This window comes from Perissodus microlepis, chromosome 20 (assembly GCF_051167445.1).
Source record: "Perissodus microlepis isolate ML-2025 ecotype Zambia chromosome 20, ASM5116744v1, whole genome shotgun sequence".
Taxonomy (NCBI): domain Eukaryota; kingdom Metazoa; phylum Chordata; class Actinopteri; order Cichliformes; family Cichlidae; genus Perissodus; species Perissodus microlepis.
This window is the reverse complement of record NC_140480.1, coordinates 14,628,124-14,639,098: the sequence shown is the minus strand read 5'-3', so window position 1 is coordinate 14,639,098 and position 10,975 is coordinate 14,628,124. Positions and strand designations below refer to the sequence as shown.

The 10,975-nt window shown below is 41.5% G+C and overlaps 1 protein-coding gene across 1 annotated transcript; it reads left to right on the top strand.

Annotated features, from left to right (window-relative positions):
• Positions 1 to 1,863: 1,863 nt before the first annotated feature.
• krt8 (keratin 8) lies at positions 1,864 to 7,286 on the top strand. Its single transcript, XM_084918304.1, has 8 exons — positions 1,864 to 2,380; positions 4,011 to 4,219; positions 4,854 to 4,914; positions 5,193 to 5,288; positions 5,589 to 5,753; positions 5,843 to 5,968; positions 6,053 to 6,317; positions 6,426 to 7,286. The coding sequence occupies exons 1-8, from the start codon at positions 1,988 to 1,990 to the stop codon at positions 6,677 to 6,679; spliced, it is 1,569 nt and encodes a 522-aa protein (XP_084774430.1). The 5' UTR covers positions 1,864 to 1,987; the 3' UTR covers positions 6,680 to 7,286.
• The last annotated feature ends 3,689 nt before the right edge of the window (positions 7,287 to 10,975 follow it).

The window sequence follows — 10,975 nt, the reverse complement described above, 5'->3', positions numbered from 1 at the left end:
GCCTCAGGCTTAGTGGCGTTAACCTGACATACTTCTTGGTGGACCGTATCAAAAACCTGCTGGTTTGTGCAGTTCACCTGGTTTGCAGATGAAAGTACACAGACCTGTATATGTGATGTGCTAAGGTACAGACTGGGGTTTGCATACAGGTTCCCTGTAGCTGCAGAGGATCTTGAGCCCCGATGAAAATATTAGAACTCTTTCACTCTTGTTTAAAACAAGGTTGGATTTTCAAAAATTAAATTGTCCTGTCTGGTTATCAACTATCTCTATTCGTTTTATTCATAAACTACCAATAAACTCCGAGGTGCTTTATTTTGTAAGGTAAAGAGGCTACAATGTTAAAGGGAAAACCCTAACAATCAGTCATTTACCACAACCAGTTAGGGGACAAGGACAAACCATAAATAAATACAAACTAAGACACATCAAAGTGACTAATCCATTAACCTACACTTTGATGTTTTTTTTTATAAATCACAGTAAGAGCATGAAACCAATTTTTCTGGACTCTGATGGTGAAGTCTGCAGCAGTAGTTATTCAAGAAGCCAGCCTTCCACTATTAATAATACAGAAGCTAAGTTTTTCTCTATTGCTCTGGATATCGTCATAAAAATGTTACTATATTTAAAGTATGCTTTTAAACAATGTATAGTTTTAAAAACTTGATTCTAAGTGGGCCAGCTGAGCGAAATGGACAAACGGCAGTCAATTACCTTAGCTTGACAAAAGGCCAGGCTAGCCTGTTAGCATGTAAGCTAGATTTCTGTACAAATTAAAATAAATATTAAAAAAGAAAACATTTCCTATTGAAACTAATAAGAGACTCTTTATAAATGGTTAATCACTGGCCTGTTAGTTAATATTTTACTAATGATTTATAGGTTATTTGACAGAGTAAGAATAACTTTCAGTTGTATAAGGAATGCAAGCTAAGATATCACTAACCAGCTGCTGGCTGTTGCTGGCTAGCTTAAGCGTGGGATCAGTGTAAATCTTTGCTGCTAACTCAAAGTAAGAAAATAAAAAGTTCTAACTCCTACAAGGCTGAATAAGAGATGGCCAAACTGCAGGAAGCTAACATTTAAAAAGTTAATTCATACACAAGTTTTAAACTGCATCCACAACATCTTGTAGTCCAACCTGTTATTTGAATATATGATACTGCAAATTTGCAGTGTCCTGCTGAAATGTGTTTTGGACAGACATCAGAAAGATCTGTACACAGACTTGGTGGAGCTGAATGATCTGTGATGATGTGTTATTTGTGTTGAAGTCACAGAAAGGAGGGTGAAGGAATTCCTTGCAGAATAGACATCCCAATGCATCCCAGTCTACATTCCATATTCATTGTTTGTTTCATTAAGATGACACCTCCCTTCTTACACATACCAGTTCACAAATGCCTTATCAATGAATTATAACAGATCATTTTTTGTTGTACAGATGTAACTCACGTACATGTGCGAGAACTGCTGAGCTGCTTATCAACCACCCACTCAGGCACCAGCCCCCACACGCTAATGCTGCAGTTTTTGTCATACAAAGCTTCAGCTGGAATACAATCATTATTACTACAAAGCATTTTATTTGTAGTGTGCTTGAATACTTTTACAAGGAAAGAGACAGACTGAGGAGAGAAATATCTCCACATTCCTCAAAAAGAAAAGTTTTTTCTTACAACCCAGAGAAGCCTGTAGAAAGGGCAGGTAATGGTTTTGAATGACTGGACCGTGTGTCATAGAAGTGTAAAGTTACAGCCCAGCCCTCCCTGTCATAGACTTGCAGCCAATGGCATCTAAAGCCTGAAGTCACTGAAGTCCCCTCCCACTGGGGAAGGCTTTAAAACTCTTCAGTAGATTCTCGTCTTTCTATCCACTCTGGTCTCTCCCGACTGCTGGCCTGCCTGACTGCCTGCCTTATTTACCGAGCCACTTGGTCTGACCTACCCAGACTTTTTTCATCCAAAAGAAAAACTACTTCACAATGTCTTACAGGGTGAACACGATGAGTTACAAGAGCTCTTCTGCTCCAAGGAACTTCAGCAGCAGTTCCTATGCTGGATCGGGTATTTCTGCCAGCAAGAGGTACTCTGCCAGGAGTTCCTATGGTGCCCCTAGTCAGTTTGTGGGTGGTGGCATCACCAGGTCCTCTGCCTACAGCGTGAGCTCAGGCATGGGTGGCTCAGGAGCAATGGGCATGGGTTTGGGCTATGGTGGTAGTTTGGGTGGTGGCCAGACCATCACTGCTGTGACTGTGAACAAGAGCCTTCTGGCCCCCCTGAACCTGGAGATTGACCCCAACATCCAAGTTGTCCGCACCCAGGAGAAGGAGCAGATCAAGAGCCTCAACAACCGCTTTGCTTCCTTCATTGACAAGGTAAGAGTTTGTAGTAGTGGTCAGATGAGTGTAGCTCAAAGTTTCAGGCTGTTTTAGTCTTCTCAAGCAGGAGCTACTTTGGTTGCACTGAAAGCTTGGGCAAAGTGTGCTAAAAACAAAGAATTGTTGTATGTATTTCAGAGCTGTTACACTGTTATGCAACATTTGAGAGGGAGACCCATATGTTCGCCACATGTTCTGTAATGCTGATTTCCTCACTTTTGCTGCATGGGGAAATTTGATTTATTCCTCTCTTTGCTTCCCTCCCACAAATGCTGCAAAAGGCAACTCGGGGTTAGGCTCTCATATCTTTTGGCTCTGGCTGCCCTTTTATAGTGATGAAAAACAGACGTGTAGAATGAGAAACGAAGACAAAGAGAGAGAGAGAGAGGAGAGAGGAAAAAAGTTCAGGGTGTGTCAGGGCAGAGCTCAGGGCTTGTGATACGAGTTACCTTGGGAATGGTCCCTCCCTTTGCTTGGGGTGTGGCTCTCCCTGCTGGCCCCCACCCCTGCCAAATACACGCATACAGTCAGTACTGAGTGCTATTGTTACCTTTGTGACAATGGTGTCTTTCACAGTGACACACTGTATAAAGAATGCCCACCGGGTGTATCAGCACATGAAGTTTTTATCTTTCTAATCAGCAGTGAAGTCCATAAAAGTTTGTGTGACACTCAGTAGAGTATTTGTCCTCTGAGCTCTCAGGAGTGGGTTAATATTTAAAAAGGCCAGTTGGTTTCATGTTCTCTCCAGTGCCAGCTGACTGGCTACATATCGACTCTGTTACTCCCAGAGCAATGATTAAGGAAGCTAGAGTGCATTTTGCATGCTTTGACACAGAGCAAACAAACTTCCGCCCACATGTCTTTTATTTCGTGTGCTGTATTTGGAGCCACTTCTGTTATCTGATTTCTCTCCAGCTCTAATGAAGACAACAGGAGGCAGTTAGGCCTCAGCTTTAGAGTGCACTGTCTCATGGTCCAAGGTCCAATGAGTCACATATCTGCTTTCACTGTTTCTCTTTTTAGTATGCAAGTATGCAAACCACACAGCTCTTCACTTTGCCCCATCTAGCTTCATGTTCTCTCTGTTCAGCACATCCATATTACGCGGTTAAATATTGACCTTTCTTCGTCTGCCTGCCGACAAAACTCAGCTTCGCCCCTTTTTTTTATTTGTCGCACAAAAACAGGAAGACATGCGGGAGAATGGTCAGCTAAAGCTGTTCCTCCATCACTGCTTTTTTCCAACCCCCTACCTCCTGTCAGGATGTCATGCATACCTTCCTTTGGAAAAACACAACAGCCAGTCTGGCAGCAGAGCAGCTTACAAAACATAGACAAGAACAACAAAGACAATAGGTGGCAAATGGCGAGGTTGATGGCCATGTTGATGGTAACTGAATCCTTAGATAAAGCTATTCTATTACATCAGGGTCCCATTGACCGCGCGCTCATACTTTACAAGGAAGTTTCATAATAACTCGCATGTCTAGCAACAAGCAAAAATGTAAGTGACTGACTTGTTGAAAGCCTGTTTCATTTACTGCTTGCTTATATTCATCCATAGATGACTGTACACAGTCAGATGCATAACCCTGTCTTTTCTGCCTCTTTCTGTGAACCTCAGGTCCGCTTCCTGGAGCAGCAGAACAAAATGTTGGAGACCAAGTGGAGCCTGCTGCAGGGACAGACCACCACCCGCTCCAACATCGACGCCATGTTCGAGGCTTACATCGCCAACCTTCGCAGACAGCTGGACAGCCTGGGCAACGACAAGATGAAGCTGGAGGCTGACCTGCACAACATGCAGGGCCTGGTGGAGGACTTCAAGAACAAGTGAGTGTGGAGGGAGGGGGTCAGTGAGGGCAAAGAATGAGCCGCTTCAGTCCTGCAGGGCTGATACGTATGTTTTATGTAGGATTCATCTGTTTCCATTCAACTAATATGTGCACAAAAGAAGCCTTACATTTGAGTGAGCTGTACAGACTACTCCCTACATCTGTCCGTTGTTTTGCGTCACACTTACTCGAGGGAATTACAACACTCAGGAAGCATGTTCCAAACACCCATTACATTACGTATGAGTGGAGGTAAAGCTCATGGCTCGTGAGTTGGCTGTCAGCAGACCTGTCTATAGCATTTACACAAGAGGGAAACAAGCTTGATTGTGTCCATGCTGGCGTGCACATATCTCCATCAGAGGACAGCAGTGCTGCATGCGCTCTTTAGTTGTCTGCAGACAAATGGGGCACATCAGCTGAGGGGTTCCCAAGGGAGAAATATCAGCAACACCTCTTGGCCCAGAGTCAACAAACACTGTGTGAGGCAAATGTCCCAAAGGAGTTCACCAATCAGTTATGGTCGTCTTGCACCACCTAGTGTTACTTTAGTTTAAAAACACTGAAATACAATGAGTTATTTCTGGATTTTCAAAATGGCCTCATAAATACTATTGTCTTTATTCTTTCAGGTATGAAGACGAGATCAACAAGCGCACAGAGTGTGAGAATGACTTTGTCCTGATCAAGAAGGTCAGCACTGTTTTTTTCTTACAGCATCGTAACATCTGCTGGGCCAGGGGTTGGGGTCGACTGTTGTTTGAGCCACAGCAGAAATTCAGAAACTAGGATATGTTACATGTCAAATGAAGTCTCGTATAGTCTTTCTGTTAAAAGCTTTACCGTTTGGGTGTTCTATAAAAAAAGACTCTAACCCTAGGTGGGTTGGAGTCGATGTTAAGAAGGTACAACTTTTCTTAAATTAGCCTCCTGTTCTAACAAAAGTTTTGCTTTTCTTTTCTTTCTTCCAGGATGTCGATGAGGCCTACATGAATAAGGTTGAGCTGGAGGCTAAGCTGGAGAGTTTGACAGATGAGATTAACTTCCTCAGGTCGATCTATGAGGAGGTACGGCACAAAATCAGCGTGACTGCATTGTTTGTTCCCTGCTTCCCTTTTGGCTTCAAAACCTCCAACCACTAAACCACTTGCTGCTTTCATCAGCATTTATCTTCCCTGTCATGGCATTCTTATGATGTTTGTGGTATCCTTTTGGAATATGTTTTGCCTTTGCAGCAATCTTGATTTTTTTCATCTTTTTAGCATCTTTCCTTACAGCACCTCTTTGAGTGTGTTAGTTTTAAGCGTTTCATCCTGGGGTTTACATGACTAATCTTTCACCTCTTCTTCTCTTTCCTTTTTGACTAGGAACTGCGTGAGCTCCAGAGCCAGATCAAGGACACATCAGTCATCGTGGAGATGGACAACAGCCGCAACCTGGATATGGATGCCATTGTTGCAGAGGTTAAGGCACAGTATGAGGATATTGCCAACCGTACCCGTGCTGAGGCAGAGACATGGTATAAGACCAAGGTAACAGACGATTCCTATTACGTTTATCAGGTCGTTCTCATTAGAGACTTTCGGGTTTGTAATATTTTGCTTTATTAATGTTCATTTAGTATGAGGAGATGCAGACATCCGCCAACAGATACGGAGATGACTTGAGGACTACAAAGACAGAGATCGCAGACCTTAACCGCATGATCCAGAGACTACAGTCAGAGATTGACGCCGTCAAGGGACAGGTATTTTCAGCCACCACACTTAGCCTAGTCAATTTCTGCCAGTTGTTTGGACAAAGTCTTATTCCTTTATCAATCATCTGTTAGCGTGCCAACCTGGAGGCCCAGATTGCTGAGGCAGAGGAGCGTGGTGAGCTGGCTGTGAAGGACGCCAAGGCCCGCATCAAGGACCTGGAAGATGCCCTGCAGAGAGCCAAACAGGACATGGCCCGCCAGATTAGAGAATACCAGGACCTAATGAACGTCAAGCTGGCTTTGGACATTGAGATCGCCACATACAGAAAACTCCTGGAGGGAGAAGAGGACAGATTGGCAAACGGCATCAAGGCTATCAACATCTCCCAGCAGAGCAGTAAGTTCCCTTCAGTGACATCCTGCAGCACTTGTAGGATTCTCTTGTAGTTTTCAGGTTTAACAGATTAATTGAACATTTGTAAGTTAAAGTATTGTCTCTCAACAGCAAGCTACAGTGGATTCCCCATGGACAGCATGAAGAGCAGCTACTCGAGCACCTACTCCAGCGGTTTCAGTGGCGGATACGGTAGTGGATATGGTAGTGGATACGGTGGTGGATACAGTAGTGGTGGCTTCAGCAGCAGCAGCGGCAGTGCCGGTGGATACAGCACCCAGACTAAGAAGAATGTTGTGATCAAGATGATTGAGACCAAGGATGGCAAAGTGGTGTCTGAGTCCTCCGAAGTCATTGAGGATTGAGCGGTCTAGTCTAGAGGTGTAGCTGCCTGTCTGCTATGATCTTCTCTGCCTCTATGGTAGTTATATAGTCACAGTTCACCCCCAACCCAATAAACAAGTCTGAAACAAAAGCTTGCCAGCCATTCTTCAGAGCCTTTACATGTTCTTAACAAAGCAATAAATGATTGTAACACTACCAAAGATTTGAAAGGGACCAAAGGATTTTGTTTTGTATGTCTGTTTTCTGACAGTTTGTACTAAAAATAGTTGTTTGTTTAAAAAAGTCAGATAAAACCTGGGCCTACTTCAGCTAGGAATAAAACACAGATGTGTCACGCTCCCTTGAAATCTATGCAACTGCTGTTCCATGCTTAAAGTGCCTTTGCGGTGCATCAAATAGACAGTGGTGTTGTCAGAGGAATGTGAATGTACTGACACAGTGCTCCAGTGTTCATGGTCAAATAATGTCGTAAAATTTCCTGCTACAGTAGGTAGTGCATGTGTCTCTGTGCGTGCCCTGTAACTGAAACTGTTTGACCCCTTAGGAGGCTGCCCACACCAACCTGTTGTCCTGAGGTGCTGTTTTTGCTACCAATCCAAATAAAAATGTGTTTACTGAAGGTAAAAAGGTGTTTCTTTATTTTTTAAATAAATAGTGGTCCAGACTGAAAACTAGAAGGAATAGTAGTGATAGTAGAGTCTAAACAGTCTCCCTTGTTTCACTGCCCAACAAGTCACAGTAGATTGTTGCCCCTCCATGAGCCAGAGGTTCATCCTTCCCTTTCTTGCCGGGGACTTGTTCACAGGGGTCGTTGGATTATTGGGGTTTTTTGTATTATTGTGAGGTCTGTACCTTCATCACATCTCACACACCTCATATTCATCAATCAATCAATACCATCCAAATACAGCACTTCACTTCCAGATTAGAGGCTTAGATGTGGGCCTTAGAGATTCCAAAAGAAGATGCAGAGCCTCACGTGAATAAACTGGAACAGTAAATACATTTTTTTAAATGTAAGTGCACACCTATGTGGCTTTACTATCATATTGTAACATAGAGTATGCATCATCCTGTCTTTATGTGGTCACAATAGCTTAAAAATAGTAAAAATATTTTTTAGGGAAAAAGAATAAAGGTAAGGGTCAAACAAAAACACATAGTATGCATACACATATATGCACAGTTTCTGACTGGAGCTAATATAACACTGCAGATTTATAAATACTTCAGTTACTAAACAGAATACAGTATTGAATAAAAAGCTTTACACAGAACTTTTACTGTGTATAAAAATTGTCTTTGTTGAGCATGGCTAAGCTACAAAGCGTCTGGCCTTTTTTTGGTTGCTTGAAGACGTTTCACCTGTCATCTGAGAAGCTTCTTCAGTTCTAAGGTCAAATGGTCCCAGATTTAAGCCCTATGGGAGCATCCCCCAAGAGGGACATGGGCTCCGTATTGATGCTCTACCTTGTCCTTGACATTGGCGCCCTCAAAAGAGTGACCTTTGTCCTTTAGATGCAAATGGACAGCCGAGTCTTGTCCCTTCGAGGTGGCTCTGTGGTCTCTCTCTCATATGTATATAGTGCTACAGAACTGTGCAGTTCAAAATGTACAAAATGAATATGTATTATTTATGTAAATAAAAAAGACTATGAATATCCTTGGAGTAATTTAAAAGGATCTGTATAGTTGTTTTTATTGAACTTTTAAATACTAATAGTGAATGAAGAAACATAAATAGTATTTATAATAATAGTTTAAATCCAAAAAGTAAGTAGAGATATAGTGTAGTTTACCCAGAATCATAATCATATAACTAAGAATAATCTAAATGTAACTATTTCAGTACTACAGTATACAGTACAGTACAGTATCTTCAGTACTTAAGATAATAAATCTCTTACAAAGTAGCCATTTTGAGATGTAATACAAGGGAAATAATAATTGCACTAACTATGGCTCTACACAGTACCTTCAGTTTCCCCAAAAACATTAACTGCACACAGAAGAATATATTGACTTTTTAAAATTTTTCACAAGGAATGTTTACTGGCCACTTTGTGGCAGTTTAACATGACTGTATTGCAGTAATAATATTGCATTGCAAGTCATTTAATTTAGTTCTAGATGGTTCTATATCTTGGATATGGATATGTTAGTAAGCTAGTTGATATCAGACAGAGGGAAATGCCCAGACTACTTGAAGCTGATGGGAAGAAAACTTGGACAACAGAAGACTGGAAAAAACATTGTCTCTGAAGAGTCTGGATTCCTGCTGCAGCATTCAAATAGTAGGGTCAGAATTCGGCATAAACAACACAAGAGCTGTTTTCAAATATCAATGATAGCTCTAGATAACATAAACAGTGACATTGAATGGAGCTAGAAAACTACAAATACATAGAATATCCAGGTGCATGATAATTTCTTAATTATCATGACTGTCATTTCCCCTTGGCTTCTCTCTGTTCTCTGTAACGTGGTTGCATACCAGATTAAAATAGCCAGCATCATTCCTGTGCTTAACAAAAAAACACTCCCTAGGGCCGATTGTCTTAGGCACAGCTTTAAAAAGCTGTTTCTCATTTGTTACTTGGACTGGTTAAAAGAAGAAGAACCAGTATCTTTGATAAATTCCAATCTGGCTACTGAAGAAACCACATGATTACTGAAACTACCCCTGATATGCTTAAATGGTAAGAGTACTGATTGACTCCAGCCTTTCACACCACTGATCATGACATTCTTACTTACTGTATTTGACAAATATTTCAGAATTGATATTAATTGTATTGCCTCATTTGTGCCCCATGTATGTGGAGTCCCTCAGGGCTCAAAACCTGGTCCAATTCTGCTTTCTTTATAAGCACCAATCAGGAATAACATTATGATCACCTCCCTAATTTTGTGTTGGTCCCCATTTGTTTTACAAACAGGCCTGAGCCATCAAGGCATGGACTCGAATGGATCCATGAAATATGTGGCACCAAGTTGTTAGAAACACTTGGTGTTTCATCCTTATCCTGCTGATAGAGGCCACAGCCACCAGGGAATACTGTTTCCATGAAAGGATGTACATGGTCTGCAGTAACACTTAAGTAGGTGGTACGTGCCAAAGTAACATCCATATGGGTGGCAGGAACCATGATTTCCCAGCAGAACATAGTGACACTGGTCTAGTTTGGACCCAGTGTTGGTGCTTGCAGAAATGCTGACAGGGGTCATGTAGGCATGTGCAGCCTGACTGGTCTGCAGCTATGGAGTCCCATATGCAACAAACTGTGATGCCCTGTGTATCTTGACACGTTCTATCAGAATCAGAGATTTGAGCTACAGTAGCTCATCTGTTGAGGCCACATAAGCTATACACACACACACACACACACACACACACACACTCGCACGCGCACACACACACACACTCGCACACACACACACACATACACATACACATACACAGAGTGGGACAAAAACATAATTTGAAAATAAATTCTTTAAAAATCAGACAATGTGATTTTCTGGATTTTTTTTCTCATTTTGTCTCTCAAAGTTGAGGTATACCTATGATGAAAATTACAAGCATAAGTGGGAGAACTTGCAATATTGATGGCTGACTAAATAGTTTTTTGTCTCACCTTATGTATTTGTAGTGACATTTGCCCTCAATATAAGTGAACCAGTGGTCTTTATTTTCTCCAATAGAGTACCAGAGCCTTAACGACTTGACGTCAAGTTCCATTGAACCAACTCTAGTGACACCTGGTGGTCAATCATTTTTTTATTTTCATTTTTTGACTGGTTATATCCATAACCCTGGGTGCTACATTGTAACAGAAAAGAAAAGAAAAATGACTAATTGCCAACCTGGTGTACATCGCCTTTCACCTAGTTTTAGCTGGATCCCGAAATGGATACATAGACAAGAAGATGTAGGGGTGCGTATGGATGCGTCATTGCACTACACTTTGCTTTAATCCAGGACAAAAAACACATAAAAAAAAAAAAAAAAGAATTTTTAACTGCCAGTTGACTTCTATACAGTGACCCTGAGAGGTCATACACATTGCAATTTAAGAATACACCAGCAAACAGTTTATGTGACCTCTCAGGGCCACCATACTTAATTTTTATGTACTTATTTGCATATGATTGCATAAGGCACAAATGTTCTAAAGAAACTAAAGAAAACATACAGTAAACAATCTCTAAATGATCTGTGTTGGACCTTGAGGAGTTTACTTCCACAGTCAATCAGCTCAAAATATTGGTCCATCATTCTAAATTCTGAAATCTCCCACAGAGAATAATCTAAT